The sequence below is a fragment of the Zerene cesonia genome, chromosome 11, assembly GCF_012273895.1.
Source record: "Zerene cesonia ecotype Mississippi chromosome 11, Zerene_cesonia_1.1, whole genome shotgun sequence".
In the NCBI taxonomy this organism is placed as follows: domain Eukaryota; kingdom Metazoa; phylum Arthropoda; class Insecta; order Lepidoptera; family Pieridae; genus Zerene; species Zerene cesonia.
Window position 1 is genome coordinate 3,265,645 of NC_052112.1, and position 19,718 is coordinate 3,285,362.

At 35.5% G+C, this 19,718-nt stretch overlaps 1 protein-coding gene across 5 annotated transcripts in view; it reads right to left on the reverse strand.

Annotated features, from left to right (window-relative positions):
- Positions 1 to 19,718, reverse strand: part of LOC119830015 (hormone receptor 4) — a 69,734-nt gene that overhangs the window by 4,666 nt on the left and 45,350 nt on the right. For 2 of the 5 annotated variants that reach the window (XM_038352831.1, XM_038352829.1), the window contains 6 exons: positions 10,187 to 10,291; positions 4,809 to 5,897; positions 4,505 to 4,722; positions 4,027 to 4,422; positions 3,070 to 3,262; positions 122 to 237 (listed from right to left, as the gene is read on the reverse strand). In XM_038352831.1, the coding sequence (XP_038208759.1) occupies positions 122 to 237; positions 3,070 to 3,262; positions 4,027 to 4,422; positions 4,505 to 4,722; positions 4,809 to 5,897; positions 10,187 to 10,286 (2,112 nt within the window). In that variant the 5' untranslated portion in view covers positions 10,287 to 10,291. The other 3 variants (XM_038352830.1, XM_038352833.1, XM_038352832.1) reach the window with 3 other exon arrangements.

The window sequence follows — 19,718 nt, forward strand, 5'->3', positions numbered from 1 at the left end:
GAAAATAACAATGCATAACGTTACTGTGTATAAATTGATTTATTAACTATCGATGAAAAATATTAATACATGTAAAACGACGCACGGCTTAACATCACCGAGTTTGATAAAAAAAATATACCTCTGGTATCCGAGCGAACAATTCCTGAAGCCTCCCAGGATGATGAGGTGCAGTGTGTTCTAGGTAGCTCCGAAGAACTTGTACGTAGCGATCTTGAATACCTTCCAGTTCTACCTCTGTTAAAAAAATTTATACATATATATATTGTAAAGGGTTTAAAGTAAATATTTCAATTAAGAAGGGCGCGCTATTAGGGTCTAAATAAAGCTTCTACTCCCCTCTAGATGGCGCTCTAAGACAACGGACCAATGCCATCAAGCGTGCGGTGCGGCGGTGACGTCACTCGCTCAGTAGGTCACTCCGATAGCGGGGCAACGACCGCGGCTAGCCGTTGACCTCCGCGCAAGCGAGCTCGCGTCCTCACTTGCTATTGCCGTCTCTCTTACTCGCGCGCGCTTTTCCGAGATATTATACTTACGTGTTACGTTACGTCTAATATTCTGATTTTAATTTATACAACTCTTTGGTCGCAGTGTTCGCGTTTTGTGCTAAATATTTTGTGATAATACAAATAAAATTGACAAGAGTAATCATAATTCTGCACTCAATTACTTCTATGAGTATCGTCTGTCCTTGAAATATAGTACTAAGAGAATGTTTAGCTTGAACCTAATTTTGCAATTGGGTTTTGATCCAGTGGAATTTATTTAGCTCGTAATTACGTATCAAACTCGTTTATCGAGTAGTGTGAACATTACGCAAGAGCGCGGGACGCGAGCTAGCGCGGCTAATCTGCTTTTTTTACCGCCAGCGCTCAGCAAAAGAGAAAGTTCCCTTCCGCATCTCGCTTTTAGCTGAGAGTGAAATGCTGTCCCGTTCAACTGACGTAACTTAGCTATTATACGCATTGTGCTGTTGCGTTCTTCGTTACGGTGATAAATCTTTACAGTATGGATATTTATGCTGCCCTTTATAACAAATACGGCCTTTGTTGTCGTTTTACTTGTACTATAATATGACCTTTTAAAACTTTCCCATCTCAACATTTTTTTATGTAAGTACTTAAACACAGAATTTTCTTAAAGCAAATCAATGCAATAAAAAGATATCCCTACGAATAACGTTTCCATAGCAAAATGTTTTATTAAAGTCACATTTATTTCGACAATAATGGCATAGAAGTAAAAGTATAATCGCTGAACACGTATACGAAATATTCTGTGCTCAGTTATACACCCACACTAGCGCAGAGATTGCGCAAGCGCTTTCCATTTCACCAGAGTCGGGTACATAATATGAATGTTACGGTACAATTGAATGAATGAGAAATCATATATCCAATAACAATTTTATTAGTTACTTAAAAAGCGTGTATATCCGAAATAAACTATGCATTATTTTAAACGCTCGTTTCATAAGTGAAGTTGTGCGCGGTGAAAATAAATTTCAAACATAACAAGCTAGTAGTGACCTAGTTGCAGCAGCGATAATGCAGGATGTCACAGTTTCATTGCGTTGGGAATATGCGAATACTTATCGAAAAGCTATTTTCCATTTCGTGTTCAATTTTAAGTTATAGATATGATGTTTATGTTATGTTTTTTTTAATTTTATGGCAGATTTTGTCTAATGAATGCGTTGACAGATAGCTAAGTTACGTTCGCTTTTGTTTTGCTCGCGTTTAAATATATAAGGATGATTAAGCTACTATGCTTTGTATTAACTATTATTATTTATCCTTATTGTGAGAACCTGCCCTCTATATTTCGTATGAAAATGCAAAAACAGTTTAAACAATTTGAAACAAATAAAATGGTTTTATTGCGTATTTGTATAACGAGACATGACTGAACGTAATAAAAATAATTTAATACAGTGCATAATAAGACACTTAATGGTTTTCGGCGTCAACTCTCTGCAAGTAGGTTACTTGTGCCATAAATCATAATCATCGTAACGAGCAATGCTTACCTCGTATCTCACCCAACGAAATAACCAATTGAAAGTTATTCAAGAAAATTCAATAACTATAATTTCCTTATATATTATAAATGTAATAAAACATGAAATTGGATTTTAAGTTCTATCCTGAATTAATACTTGTATTGATAAAAATTAATTGAATGAAAATAAAATATTTCGCAATTTTTATTTGAATTGCTGCAAACAAAGGATATTTAACCAATCTATGCAAGTGATTAAAATATTTGAGGTTTAAGAGAAATGATCGTCGAATAGATACATTTATAAATAAAAAATCAAAACGTTATGAACGCAACAAAATGTGTGCGTTGAGTATAAACACGCTATACACTACATATTGAGTGCTTGTTAAACGAGTAGTAATGAGTCAACGTCACATAGGATGCCTAGATCGTAACTGACCTACATTAACTGTGGGGCGATGCACCCCTGACTCGTCTATATGTGGATTACTACCGCGTCCGTACTTACATATACTGGTATATAAGTTATATATAAATCAATTACGCGGCCTTTAGCATACATGCGTAAGATTTCACCAAACAATTTTTACAATGACGCTGTCAGAGACTTGAATAAAGGATCGCTATATAAAAATTTATATAATTGATTTATTTAGATACTTTGTCGGTGTATATGTTATTTAAAATAAACAATGAATTATTTTGAATGTGTATTGTTCCCTTTTATCAATATACGGAAATATTTTGTTGATATTTGATCAACCCAAATAAGTGCTTTATTGCTCTAATTGGTGAAAGGTTATCTGTTCATAATTAGCACATTGCAAATGAGCTTTAAATGAAAACAATTATCGTATACACTACTTTCTTCACTGAAGTTCATAACAGGAATGAAAGTTTCGAATGACTCAACATTTAAGCATATTTTCGTCTGCTAAGGGAGAAATTTTCGCTTGTTTTTCTGTTCCAAAGACGATATTAAAATAATATTTTTGATAATTTAAGTAGAACAATAACATTATTCACTAGATTATTGAGAAAGCTTTAAAAATAATTACTTACCCTGATTTAATAGTATGTAGACTTTCAGACAGACATATTCTTCCATTTGAAGATGAATGCGCCTAAACACACACGTGATCTGCGTCATTTTCTCGACCACCAAACCCACGTCTAATCGGAGCTGTTCCAACGTGATAGGCCGTCCCATTAGTGATGTTAAACAGTTTTGTAATGTCCTGAGATTTGCGTTAACCTGAAAGTAATAATATACTATTAACGACGCCTCTATACATATTTCCCAAATAATATGTTTAACGTAAGACTTCATTTACTAGAAATACTCTAATAATAATAAGAAGCGCTACATAAATCTTAAATATGAAGGTACAGTGATGAGATTATTATGAATGTTTATGAACCTTTTACACTTCTTTTACAAAAACTCATAGAATTGATACGGAGATTTTCTCATTTGTTACAATAAAAAAGAATCGTTCACGTAATTGTAACACATAAGCGAGAAGGAAATGCACTAGACAATGAAACAGTTTTTGTGTAACTACCGCGATTACCGATGCACTTTATGTAATACATGCAACATTAATTTTTCTTCGTTTAATTGAGTTTTTGTTACTCTATTTTGATTTGTGTATGATATTTACACATAAGAAAGACAGAATAATTGGTTCGATTTGAAAAGTTTATCGTATGAACGCTTTGTTTCAATAGATCAGGTTATGCATCACGAGCATTGGAGTGCAGTTTGAGACGACTTTCTATCGCTTATGCAACGATGCAGATCACGTAACTGCGCTCGCGCATATGGCGGAAGTGTAAAGCGAATGTGACCGTTCGATTACCACTCAAGTGAGGCTAGTCATTAAGATTGCTATAAAATATAGAACTCTATCGACGATCCTATATTAGGGAGTGTTTTGAAAGTGCTTACTCTATATTTCATAACAATTACGGTAATAGGATAGTTCGTGTACAATATTAAAAGTATGAATTACTAACCTCTTGCATAAAATCATGTTCGTGGTCTGATGACGGTGGAGCATGAGCCAGTTTTCCATGCATCGCTTGATATGCTGCAGTTGTCAATACTGATATCTCATGCCACTTTTCCATCAATAGCTTTGAATGTATTTCCATAGGTATTTCCATGATGAATGGCAACTTCTTTGTCCACGCGACCATTTTGTGGACGATCGAGTCGCCGATTTTACATAATTTATCACCTATTTCTGATGTGTCATGAAGGAGATCAGGTAAATGACGCACGGTTGCAATGTCTTCCATAGCATCACAGTCGATCAGCGCTCTGATCATGTGCAGTGCTCTATCAAGGGGTATCGCCCTGTCTCTTGACGATGATACAGCACTTTCCAGTCTTGCTCTCAAATGAACCACCTAAAAGAAATTTGTTGGGTGAATAATAACTAATTGCAGAAATGCTTCCATTAAAATGCTGTTTCGATTTGGAGCGACTTACCTCGCTAGGGTTTGTTAAAGCAGTCTTAAGTATGGTCCCATTTACGAGGTTCGGTGGGAGGGGCGGTAAAGGGTCCTTAGGTTTTTCAGGAGGTGACGCTCTACTTGTTGTTGTCGCCGCCTTTGCATTTGCCTTCTTATGCTTCCTATACTTTACTTTATATAAATTATATACTGCGCCACTATTACGGCCTCCTGGCATACGATCTTCTCTCACAGCTGTTGAAGAAAAAAAGTAACTTATTAGTTTATGGACGATAACAGAAACAATATAGTGAATATTGTTTGAATTTTTATATACGTACCTTGTAATACCATTCCTTGTTCTATGCATTTTTTAAATCGACAATATTGACATCTATTTCTTTGCGCTTTTGTTATTTCACAGCCACCATCCGCTACACATGTATAGACTCGTCGATTTTGAACTGTCCTCTTAAAGAAACCCTTACAGCCTTCACAAGTGATAATACCATAATGTAGACCTGTCGCTTTGTCCTCACAAATCATGCAGATCATTGGTTGTTCATCTTCATCGCGTTCTGTTTCAGGGGCGTATGTCCGGAGTTCAGGTCGAGATGCTATCGAACTGACGCTTGGTACACTTGATACTCCACCCGCTGCAGCACTTAGGTTTAATGCATGCATCTGTTGATGTGCGGGTAATTGGGAAACGTCACCAGCCCATAACAGCTCCATATTTAGTCGTGGTCCTTGCGTTCGCCTCAATTCACCCAGATTTAATAATAATCGAGCTGCAGATTCTTCACTACACGTATTAGGATCTGAAGGTGGTGTTGGTGTATGCGATGCACTAGCAGCTGGTTCGCCGGTGGAAGTGGGTGCAGGTAATGTCCAGAACATTGTTCGAACTCCACCGGATTCGCCCATAATAACGGCTGGCGCTCCTCTCCATTGAGTCGAACTTCTCGGACCTGATTTTGGTTCTAGCGGTTGTGGTGGGAAGTGTCCTCCGATAAGTTCAGGTTTAACTCCATTAATGCATGCTGCTGGAGGCCAATGGTTTGGTGAAAGAGACGAGTGGGGACTAGGAGGTGGTGGTGCAAGTGAGCGAGGCCTGTACGGCTGAGGTGGATCTGGCGGCGGCCCTTCTAATTTTACAGATGAAAATTGAGAGGATGGACTTGATTCATGTTTTCCCGCAGTAGAAGTTTCTAGTTTAATAGCGGCCGGCGCTCCTTCAAACTTGATGACTGAATTAGGAGGCGCTGACCGGATAACGGTTGGGTGGCAAGCCGGTGATGGTGAGGGCGAACCGCCGCCGTCGAACACAGGCGGCGGATGTGGCGGCGTACTGCAGCCGGCCTCGGCCATGCGCGGCGATGGTGGGCCCGGGTCGGGCGACGACGTGCTGGTATCGGCTGCCGATTCGCCTGTGAACATACAGGAAACAATCAACAATAACCTGGATAAGCGCGATAGAAAAAGGGAATAGTCTTAAAGAAATGATAAATAGAAACTAGGTGAAATGTCAACGACCGCGCGGCGTAGTCGCAGTTTAGAAGGTGCGGGGCGAGACGCAGGGACGCGACACTGCACTTCCCGCCGCCGCCGACTAGATTAGCCGGTTGCGTCACGATGTGAGTTCTGCGGCCCCAACTACATAGAAAACTAATCTATTTAATGAAGACAATCTCATTGGTAAAAGCACTTGTACGTACCGGCGTCCATTAAAGATATACCTGCGTTCTATTGGCAAATCCACTAGATGTTAAATAGTAAATAATTTAAAGGGTTTATATAACAATGCGGAATACGGAAAGTATAGAAAATATATTGAAAATCTAGGAAGCGTGGCCGCACGTTGCAGTGAGCGAGCGCGAGATGCGGCGTGGAGCGCGAAGAGAAAGTGAAAGCAGCGCGGGCGCAGATGCGGTGCGCGGCCCGGAAGCTTAGCGTTCGCGCGCGATTGTGCTCACAAAGGGCGCTACGTGAACTATATATGTATTTTATGTTACCTTTACCTAACACCTATTTACAATTTGGAAAATCGATTTATTTATGAATTTAGTGAGGTGTTTAAATATTAATTATTTAACTTTTAACGTTATTGCTAGGAAAAGTGTTATTATATTTCAATTGCACATGTATTCAGAATTCTGTCCTAATCCAAAATAAAAAGTTCCAGCTTAAACCCAATAAAGCATACATATGAAAAGCTAAATTACCGAGATAAAGGCACTTATAACTTTACCGACTTTTTACTACTAAATCCATAGGCGTCGATTACCCTTAACATTTAAATTGCTTGCCACTCGCATTGAACTAAACACAAACCGCGATCGCGCGTGCGAAAATTGTTTTGTTTACGCGTGGAAAAGTCACGAAGAAAGTTTTCCAGCGCCGACTACGGGCGTCGGGCGCGCGCAGTGAGCCCGACCTACCGCAAGAGCGGCAGCGCTCGCTCCCCGCACGCTTCCCGGTCCCCTCCAGCCACTATTAGGTCACTCAGACGGCCGTGCGTGCGAAGTGCAACCGCACAATGACTAGTGCAACGCGTGTACCGCTCTCGCTTCGAGGACGATCTCTATTTCACTCAGCGTCCTTTGCCACATCATTGGTGGGGACCGATCTTTCTAGCCGCGTGATGCAATTGGTTCTAAGGTCCTAGCTAGGTGCATAGATAAATGTGAGTTTCATATTACAGTTATTATATTGGTAAACTTAATAAACATTGCCAACTGTTGGTACTGCTGCCTATTTAGAGCTTACAACTTGATGATGCAACTGAAGTTTGGTCATTTAGTTCAGTGAAACTATAGATACGATTTTAGACATGATCATTTTAGACATATGTTTTATTGATTTTATTGAACATAACTATATAGGTAAAATATATGTATTAGGAAAATGTTAACAGTCGTATATGTGGGGAAAACCAGAGAAATCAATATCAAAGAATTCTTATAAGAGAAAATATAAAGCCAATTGATTAACAATTCATGAACAAACTATAATTCCATTCTCAATCATCTCAATTCATCAAAACGAATTTAAATTTAAGTTCAAAAGTTTAACTTTACTTCATTCATATATCTATACTGCAAATCGTGTGCCAAACATTTTTGTTCAAGTCATTATAAACTATGCTCGGAATAAAACACGAATTACGGAAGCGTCGAAAACAAAAGAAATTGCATAATATACGTCTGGTTGAAAGATATTTTTTCGATCGTTGCAAACGAAGGTCGCACGCGGTCGCCGACCGAGAGAAAGTAGGTCACTCCTACCCCCATATACCCTAAGAACGCCACGTGTCGCAGCGCCGACTCGGCCCTTCAGCCCTTGTCTATTAATAACATCGTTTCATTACACAATCTGACGAACCCTTGTATTTATTTTTATCTTTATCTAACGTTATCGACAATAAATTTTTCAGTATTTATTGAAACTGAAAAACATTAAAATAGTTAGCTATTAATAAAGTAATAAGTCTTAGGTAACATCTTATAATGTCAAGCTCAAGATAAAAAACGAAAACAATTCAGTAGTCAGTGAGGCGTGGACTCACAGAGTCATTTACACGTAAAAGTAGATCCCGCTTATCTCTAGTGAATGCACACAAGTGCATGAATATCGCACGCAAGGGATGCGTCACGACACGACCGCGACGCGAGCTCCGGGCCCAGGCGTCACACAACGTCACACGCCCGACGCGAGATCTACGTCTCAATCAACGTCACATCGCTATCTAGATTCATGCAAATCTATAAATAATTAGTCTAATCTATTTTTTACACATTCTACTACGAACGAAATCCAGATCGAGAAATCTTCGAGCTAAAGCTGCGCAGTCCATTCATCTTGTCAGCTCGATTATTAACGCCTTGAGCGAAATGTTACGTTGTATGACAATGAATACATCTTTCTCTCTTGTATTATTCATGAGGTCACAATGGCCACAATTACAGCACGATCGTTTAGTGCTTTCTCCTCGTCATCAATTATATTTAATTTCTTTGCCAATAACTTAAAGTGTAATTACGTAACGGTGCTTTAAACCTTATCATCCAGATATGATCATAAGGTTTTATATTATTTTTTTTTACATAAAAGCAGACAAACGAACTGGTGGTTTACCCAGTAGCGAGAGATCATTACCGATTATGAACCTTCACGAGAGTCCTTGCAGTATTGACAGTATTTTAAGGAAGAGGTAGGGAGATTAAAAATCAGTAATTTTACCAAATCATCTTACATCATCATAAGTTTTTTGGGTATGTTGTTTGGTAGGTTGTTTTTTAGTTTGATATTTTTAATTAAACAATTTTTGCTTCAGAAGTAACAATTTTTCAGAAGAAATTTTATATTCACTATCCAAAATCCAACACATAAGAATGAACTCGTTGAGCCGGATCTCATTTCGGCGGATAATTATTTCGTGTTTCAAGTGAAAGTGCGCATTTCACATCATGGCGCTCTTGCTACGAGTTATGTTAAGCATCAATTATTATTCAACGTTTGGAGATGATGTCGATTATCAAACGTATTTATTTTATGTATACTATTATATAATATCAAGCAATCTCTCTTAGTTTCGAATATAATTCAAATATAAAACGTTGTTTTGATATGAACTGTTAAAGTAATATCCTTTTTGAAATTAGTCGCAGATAACATGACATTGACAGAGTCCTTGTGTTTATTAATTAGAACCGAATTTCCTACTTGAAACGTGTTTGTATTATTAATAGTCGTTGTACTGCGCATTCGGTCTGCTATTGAAGACGTCAGTTCCTAAATATTTAGTCTTATGGAAAAATCTAATCTCACAAACCAATATTCGAGTTACTGTACTTCGAGCACACAGTCGCATGTGGCGTAGGACTATATCTATCGCACCTATTTATTGCTTTTTATAAAATTATTTAGTATCGTTCAATAAACAAAATGTTATTTCAATACTCAAAGGCCCTGTGTTCTTTTATCCATCGAGTTAGGTTTATTATACGCTAAAGACGTCAGCCATTAATCGCAATACAATCACGTTGAAATGAAAACGAAATTACAGTAACGAGTCGAATTCGCTATAGCATTCGAAAGTGACAGACGCTCCGTGAGCTGAGTGGCAAGCGGAGATCTTGATCGGAATAACAATAGAACGTTCCTGACCTTACACTGTTAATATGATTCTGTTGCTTGCATCAAACAGAACGTTAGGAAACGGTCTAGTTTTGCTAAGATACTGCAGGCGGTATGAGCGTTACTACCTCATGTGTTACTACGCTTCTTTATGGGTCTAGATTGAAAAATCTAAAAAAAGATTTTTCATTCATTACTTGAGTAAAAGCCGAATAGAATTTAATATTATTTTTCATAAAAGTGAAACTTTATGTGTCATTAAAATTTTATTCGCTTATTTATCCAAATGAAATTCAGATATTAAAATAACAATAAAAAATCAGAAGAAAGGCAAGTCATTCATATGTTTAATTTAATTCTTTTAACTCAACCAAGGTTAGGAGAATTAAATTTAAGTTTAAAATTTAGTCAATATTATATACGTACGACTATATCAAATTAATCATTCCAATATGCACAGAAGCTACTTTCTACTACTTTTATATTATATTATATTATACTATCTACTTTCGGAGTAGAATTTTTACCTTTAATTAACGAATGACTTACCGTTCTGAGGACTTATAAATGCATTACTTACCATCGCTACTACATCGGGAGTCAACTTTCCGCCTCTTCAATTTGAGGTCTTGGAACAGACTCATGTTGTCGAGGTCACACGGGCCGCGGCTGAGTGTCATTATTCCTGGTGACAAATAAACTTTAATTAATATTTATCAGCTATGTATGTCAAATTGTTTTTAAACAAAAATTGAACCACATTCAAATTGTCAAAACTAGACCAATTTTTTATAAGACCATACGAGAGGCATCAACTTTCAAATAAAAAAGAATCATCAAAATCGGTTCACCCAGTCGAAAGTTCTGAGGTAACAAAGCCAAAAAGATACAGTCAAATGGAAAGTCTCCTATTTTTTAAGTCGACTGAAAAGAAAGTCGTGTTTGTTACACCGTTAATAACTCAAGAACGGCTGAGTAGGTATTTATTGATTAAAGGTCCGTTTGATTTGTTATCTTAGATTAGGATAATAACATTTAAAATTTGAAAAAGTAGTGTCTCTTACAAAAATATGTAATGAGCCGTGGCGAGTTAGTTTTTTATAATAATTTTTTCCTAAAACATTTATTGAAGTAACAGGAAATGTTTGAGGAATGTACATTGTACAAAAATATAAATTGCTTTAATAACTAAAATTGTTGTTTGCCCCGAAATTCAAAATATTTCAATCTAAGATTTACTTCTTAAAATGTTAAGAATTCATGACATGAATTCTTAATTTCAAAATTATACTTGTATTTTTCATACAGTTTTTACAATTTAATAGACGCATTAGTTTGCATTAAAGATCAAGGCCACGTCCAATAAAATGCCCAAATAATACTCACTACTTCGTTAAATGTGAAATTGATATCGACATTGAAGGGCAAACAGCAATAACCGAAACCATTCCTTAGAATAATTTCCGATCATTGTTTTCATATCGTTTTATAGACGTATATTTGACGTTGCATATTACATAATATAGTTCATATTTCACATGCCAAGCTGCAGGCATTTATGAGTTACCTGAAACCTACGTCGTTGATCAACGTGTATGGAATTATGTACAGTATAATCGCCTCACACGTCACCATACGTATGTTATCCGTCATAATGACCAATGTAGCCGTGTGCACATTAATTACTGGTCAAGTCCTTGACCTTGATTGATTTGTTGTCTTTGTGGTCGTGAACTTGGTACATTCATTAGTGACCAATTGTTATATAAATATAATTTATTCCATTCACCCTACAAATCTTCGAAAATCTGTTGCAACACTAAATGTAGCTTTCGAATTCGAAGTAATTCAACGAGATACATCAGTTTTAACTCTTTGCTACGCATTAAAAAGGATACTACGTGACTAGTTGTAAAAAAGCTTTGTTGTGTTATGATATTGCGCAGAAGTGAATGATGTAATTTATAGCCTTGTCTGCGACGAAGTTAAATGAATTAGGAATTGTTTTTGCATTATGAATAGAGACTTAATATGCAATCAAGTATGTAAACATATTTTACGAACGAATATATTCTGTTCATAAAATTTAAAAAAGTTGTGTTGAAACGGACGCTTGTGTAACTAGCTTAATAATCACATTTAAAACGAGTAAAAATGTCACTATATACCATGCTATATGCACAATTTAAATATAAGCGTCATACATCCTAATGACGCAACGTAAGTTGAAATAAAATTTATGACGGAAATGCTACGCACAGCTAAAAGAATTGAGTCATTTCTGACCGTTGTTGTTTTATTATCGTTTTAAACATTTTAACGTTCAGGCGATATAATTGATGACCGATTACTGTTATCTTAACATACTGTGAAATCTATGTATTTATGATTTTGCATACACTTGATTTATGTAGCTTATAGAAACGCATTCTTTTTTCTTCGACAAATAATAACCAGTCTAACGTTTGAATTAGTATTATATAGCATGTTCGTAATTTATTAACGCGAGATAAAGCTCGAGTTCTGACATTTTAGTGCAATAACTGGTGAAATTGCAAGCAGTATTGAATCTTTTTTTAACATGAGACAACTCACAATTGCACATTCTAACAAAAAATGTGGTACACAGAAGTTGCCGTATGATTTTTGAACTTGAATTTTATTTATCATCTAAATAAGTTTAAGCTAGTCAAACCTTAATAATGTCGTTAATAAAGCAAATAAAATATTCGATGTTGTGGTCGTCGCGACTTCTACGACGCGACGCTAGTGTATTTAAGGTCGAATTAGACTTCCGCACCGCTTGAGAATATAGGAAGCAGTGCATAAATATATTTAATTTAAATACATATGTATTTGATGTTTCTTTTTGATAAATTTTGTGGGAATTATTTGTATCTAACTGATTTTATTTATTAAGTTGAGTAATCGAGAAGGTTCAATAAATTTAGAAAAACATACATTTAAGAAATTCGCATTAAACCATTAAATCGTGCCTCATATACACAAGGAGTATTTTTTAGGTAAATGTTTTTTTATATGTGTATGTGGATTCTTTTATTTTACTAGAACATGTAAAAGTCTGAAAGGATTTTGATGTTAAAAGTATCGCTAAAAATAAGTGCTGGAGAACGATGAAGATAAGGTATATTATAGATGTGTTTTATTTGAAATCCGTGCCAGCATTGGTTTGTATTATATCACTTTTAAACTGTCAAGCTAACAAAGTAAGGGAAGACCTTCTTGATTATCTATCACCAAATGTATGTGACTGAGTGCATTAAAAATTCGTAGCACGAAGTTCATCTCAGCGGTCAGTCGGAAGCGAGCACAGTGAGTTCCGGCCACAATGTCAGTGTCGGTCCGAGGCCGCCCGCTTGTTTCGGCGACAACGACCGCCTACCTGTCCGCGCGACTTAAGTAAACTTGACTCCTCAGGATAATAATATAATCGTTTAACTAAAGAGCTTTATTGCCAGCCAGTATCTGTACAGAGTTTTATTAGTTCTGTAGAGATAATAAAACTTTGTTTCCATGAAAAGTTGTGCATGCAATCAAATTCTAGTTATATATTATGAATTAGTTAATCATAAATCAATTCAAAAGTTGACAACGTTTTTAAACGCTAAAGCATCTATCTATGACATATCGTTAACATCTTGTTTGCTTCGTTAATAATTTATTATAAAATGTGTAATAGAGTTATGCAAATTTGGTATTTGCAGTATGTAATTTACATAAATATAAACAAAATGACTGTTAAAAACTATTTGAAATTTAGCCGTATTCTACGTATTTTACAAACGCATAGTTCTAGCAATAATTGAAAATATAAGAGAGCACAGAATAGTTCATATAAAGAAACATATGTTTTAATGTGTTTCAAACAATATGTATGTATCAATTGTTTACTTCTTTCTATATTCAAATAATAAAGCAATCTAAGAGTGTACAAATGATTAGGACAAAACATAGAGATCTTGATAAAGACGTTGTTTTCTGTAGGTAATTTAGCCTTCAAATATATGCCTTGACATTCAGGCTCTGCACGATCACTCTGATTAAGCGTTCTATTTTAAAACCTCTAGTTACTTCCGATTAAATGACTTCCTACATCATAATAATATATTATAAACAAGAAAAACATCTAAAACTTGCCAATGCCGATTTGTTAATATCTTGTGCTGTATAATATATTCGCGGAAATATACCCAGCGTTATTAAACATACGTACATTGTTATATGTACGTCAACTGTACATTTGAACTAGTCTAACAATGAACATTGTGCTTGTTAACAGCCATTATTATTGAAACCGAACACAGATATCCTCCCACTACAGTGTTTTGAAAGGAAGCAGTGACATTCGGTACCTTTTCGCTTTCACCGCATTGGAAAGTGAGCGTAAAAAACGCATTTTGGCAACGACAAAACGATGAGATCATTGACCCCATCAAATCATAGACTATAGACAAAGGGCGGCCATTTTGCTACAAAAGTAAAAGTGTTACCATATATTAAAACAATTGTTGAACAGTCGTGATTCATGAGATGATTTAAGAATGTCACGGTTAACCCGAAACGTGCCAGCTTTTGTTTCGAAATACAATACGGTTATTGAAATTTATATCGAAGTAGAAGCTATTAATTTAATAGTTTATAATAAGATTTCGCGGCAACTTTAATATATTTGAATTCAATTTAGTTTATTTATTACACAACATTATTAAGATTTATAACAAGGAAATTATTGTTATATATTCATGAAAAGTAGAATTTTAAAACGACGAAAGCTACACTTCAGACGCCAAAAATATTTTTTCTATATATCTGTATATTTCATTGGAGGACAAGCGTTTTTCTCGTATATATTAATAATAAAATAATTTATAATAATGCAACGAAATATGTCTTTTCCAATTAATTATGTGCAAAGTATTTCATTAATGTTCGAAAATATTACATTGTGCTATTATATTTCAATCAACCTAAACTCAGTATAAAATCAATAAGAAAAATGAATGAAATGTATGATACAAACTAATTCTATACATTATAAATTTGTTTAGAAACATGTTAATTTAGAAAAAAAAAACAATGGAATGATATAAATTGGTGTATATACATTAAGTATCTAACATCTTTGAAAACTGATTGCTGTCGTACATAATAAATTCAAATTTCAAACTCCTGTCGAAATTATAGTCAATATATAGACGTAGACGTAGCGACGTAGCGGGATGCTACGACAACGACTACGTGTAACGTCTATAATCGTTCTACGCTATGCAGGTTAGATATTTAATAGTAACTTTTTTTTTACAAAATTGCATTTCATATTCATGTTAATCATATTAAAAAATTACCCATTGTAGAGGTCATTGTCTGCAGTTGAGATGCGTGTGTGGAGGCGTCATGCGCCTCTGGCCCCAGCTTTTCGCCCGCCGACAGCTTGCTTAGCGCTTCAATACGCACATCACACAAAGTTCCACAATTTTCTCTAATTACTGATCACCTTTTCAACTTTTGTCTTCGAAAATTTATTGTAACACCAACTATCAGCATACTTTTTCACCGCAGCACTTAGCACGATCAGTACGCGGGGAGCGGCACGGTTCCTGCGGAAAAGCACATGAGGATAGCGCGAGCGCAGGCAGAGTTTGCTTCGCGACTGCATGCGCGCTCTCTGAACCTCTAGATTCGGCAAAATCACGATAACGACTGCGCGCGAATGTCGTCATGTCGAAATTCGAAACACTTTCACCTAAATATTCCGCCTCCGTTTCGGCGGACGCGGGCGTCGCTCTCGGCGCTCACGCACACACCGTCATGTCCGTCCGTACTCAATTACGTACGCTGTAAAAATTGCGCTAGTGTTTTTCGTAGCCGACCTTATGATCGTAGTGCACGCTGCCGAAATATAGTTATCTCTGTCTCGTACTCATTCACCGTTACACGAGATGTTTTTTGTTTCATTTTTTTTATCTGGCAGTTCGTCGAGGACAGCCGTGTGAGTGTGCGATTTCGATAGCGGGGTCGATGAACCTATGAAGGGATTTCGTTAAGTATGCAGTTGAATTTCAGTGTTAGGATGGGTTACAGTAATCGGTGTGGTATGGCGTAGCATGGTATATGCGATCCACCGACTGTGGTTAATCTACTTGACGCTACCGGAAAGTAGGTCAGCCGCGAGCGCACGCTTTACTTGACGATTTGAGCGATCTTTTCAGGCTGCAAGTGAAGTTTGTGAAATCCGTGTTTGTATTTATTTATGATACACTATTTTAGATTTTTTCGTACCGATGAAATAGTGTTTAAATTAATTCTAATGTACTTTTAAAATCGTCATAATATAAGTTTTACTAAACTGGAAAACATAGTACAGTTGATATTCGCTTAACCTACATTGCAGCCGCCTGCCGCTTTTTGTCGAAAAGGTTAGACGGGCCGATGGCACAGTTTGGTGTTGGATTACATTAAAATAGAGTTCATTCGCATCGGCCTCTATTCGTGTATATCTAGATTACTGATTCATTGTTAACAAAGAAACAATTTATTTTAAACAGGTACCAATATCCTATAATTATTTATGTACAATATAAGGAAATTAAAAAGTATCATTTACTTAATACCATAACGTAAACGATTTTTATACATTTATTTATATTCTTTATTCTTAATATGAACTTTTATTACAACACAATAGTTTGTTTTTGTATCAAATATTAACCGAACGAAATATCTTATGAATAACAATACCCAAGGATATACAGAACTATGCGTCGCATGCGCCGATAGTCAGGTAGTCAAATATATATTTAGACGGTCGAATGAATCTGGGTTAAATATTCTCTTGTACAACACTCCCGAAGTATTGACGCAACAGGTTTGTGGTCTTTAAACAGGTAAAAGATAACCCTGTGTCCCATTTAAAGATATTCGAATGCAGGAAAATCGTTTATCATGCCATCCTGAATATATCGCTTCAAAATGCATTTTTATATGCAGCTCTTATAATTTTATGCTGTTTGACTAATGTTTCTCTCAATTTTCATTAAGAATTTCTTTAAGTGGCATAATTCAAACATACTTTATTTTATGTTACATTAAAACATTGCGATTACCAGTTACTTTGGCTTATTAAAATACTTGAATTGTTGATAACTGAAATATCAATCATGCATTGAAAACCCACAAATATGTAAGCATATAAGATAACTCAACGACAGAGTTTATTTCAGATTTTTTATTTGAATCAAACTTAACAATGAAATGTTGCTACTTTCAGGCTGCCTATGAAAGTTTTATACAAAGATTTAATAATTTTTTTAACAATAAATTATCAGTCATATTGTTATATATCAACTAATTACATTTCACTGATAGGCAAGAATACTCAGACTAGTTGTCAGGATATAGTAACAGTTGAATGACCTACCTGAATGAATTTTAATCTAACGTATTAGACGCGAAAATAATAACTCCTATCTGATAAGTCTGCCATATCTCGCGATGACTACCTGCTTATTTATATACACATCAATAATTTTTATTTGTTATAGTGTAAAACATTTTTTATACTAGGCTCCAGTGGCCATAACTCTTCAAATAAAATTTTATTCATAAATGATCGACTTCAGCAACAAAAGTATACATTGTATGTATACAAAATCATCTTCATATATACAACACGCAACTTCATTTCTTAAGGAGGTTTATCAAAATACAAATCAGGCGTGTAAAAAATGTAATTAATGTATGTGTCAAAATTAAGGGGCCAACAACCCATGAATATTAAACGTATAAACTACGTTGGCTGGTGACAATCCAAATTTCGCCGATAAAGGTGTGAATGACCTCGCCCATTGGTAAACAGTGCCGAAAAGTGATCACGCTAATGACTGTATTGTCCAATGACACTTTGTCTTCAATACAGCGATGGCCATAAGAATAGAATGTGTAAAAAAATGTCAACAAACATTGACTCGAATGGCCAACTACGTATCTTGTGTTTCACGAAGAGAACGTATGAGGCCTAGGCTTATTTCATAAATTTCGGCGCTATTTATTCATTATAAAAGATAAACTGAATGAAATTTTGAAATTCGAAGTCCACAAAAGTAACAATAAACAATAGTTGGATGTCAATGACACACAAGAGCCTTTATTGTAGAACAATTACATTTCGGCACGCGGTAACCAAAGTAACAATTAATGAATGCCAGTCCCAAACAGTTCTCAATGGATAGATGTTATCGCGTTAGAAAGTTTTTGGAACAGAGCATTGATCGATCACTATAAACCACAACTAATAATGTGCAAATATCTTATATGTGTATTGTATTTAAAATACCATATATTTTTTACTTCTTTCTACCGAGGTATTATTTACGCAATAGTTTAATGTCTACATCAGAAATGCCGATATAGGAATTAGACTCTAAATATGTTTTACAGTCTTCTTTTTTACAGTACTTTAACTGAAGAAATATAGTAGTAGTAGTAACGTGAAGAGATTTGTTGTTCATATTTCATACGTTGGTCTTATGATGTTATATAACGCTAGTATTGTATACGCACCGCGTACCCTCGTGTCGAATGCCCGCGTCACCATTTGGTTTCACAACTCTCATCCACCATTGCTGTTTTCACTTTTTGGCTGTCAAGAACGCGGCAACGATAAACAAACTAACATTTGTTTAATAGTTCAGTTCCGAGAGGGCCTAAGGACCAATCGATACATTGGGTTGTAAGACTTGATAGTTAGCACTTAAGTTCAAATTACGAAAATGGCAATCTGAATTTAAGGCGGAAAATGTACAAGCTAGTGAATCAAATATCGAAACAGAAGGTCGTATGAATGAAGGCTATTTAAATAAACTTGAGCCTTACCTATAGGCTATAACGTCTATAATGAAACAACAAAAATGTGTGTTAAGGCTGTTATCACTTATCAAGAATAGTTGTAGAAACGTCGAGGCCGGTCATTGACTTTTTTTGGTTACATATTCACCATCGAAACAAAAGGTTTATTTTAATAATTGAGACATAGCATTTTAGAATAGAGAATAGAGTTTTAGTGATGTTTTAGGTTTACAAAAATTGTGCTATCTTTTGTCATTTTATAATTAGGTTAATTGATTATATTATAGTCGTCGATCGTGAATAAAGGTAAAGATTTATGAACATGTTTTCATTTTTGTATTTAAAAAGGAGATTTTATGATATATTATATAGTTAGCGAAAAAATTAAATTTTTAAAGTTGTTTTATGCCAAATTAAATACAAACAGTGAAAATAAGCAATCACAACTGATCTTAGAGTGTTACGTTAGTCATAATAATCAATGAGAATAGTATTTGCCAATGATTCTGTTACTTTATGGTAACAGCCTAGGAAAACCATGGTAAAACTGCACTCTTAAAAGCACAACACAACATGATTTCAACAAACTACTCGGTGCCTTCAAATAAACAAAAAGCCAAAGCCAAAACAATGATTTCAAGCTGCTTACTTGTCATAATAATAGCACGATTGCAATAGCTGACATTGCCTCTCACTGGCCCACGTAACACGTAAGTTACGCAAAAGGTCTTTACCCTTGTTTATTTGGGACAGATTTATTAAGTGATGTTTTAATTTACGAGTATTAGCATCTGTATTCGTATGTGTTGAGTAATGATGTACAATAGTTTCTATACTGTCACCTCGCTTCAATCACTTTTCTATACGTTTGGGTAACACGAGCTTTTAGCGGCTTCGCGACAGACATTCACTGTATGTTTTAGCATTTCGTAAGGCTACTGGGCTTGTATGAGAATGTATTCACTTTTTATGCTGATTTAAAAACACATTTTTTATGTCTCAATATGTAATAATTGCATTACAAAAATATACAACAAATCAAGAGGCTTTGACTTCATGAGAAGGTCGTTTAAAAATGTCTTTTATTATTTTCTTATTATTGGGGATCTTACGATGAAAATGGTGCCTGTAACTATAAAATTGTTGGTTGGGGATTGTTGGTAGGATTGGGGATGTAAGGGAATAAAATAACACCTAAATGTTCCAAGTCAACCTCACCTTCACGCGGTACATCCTGTTGAACAACA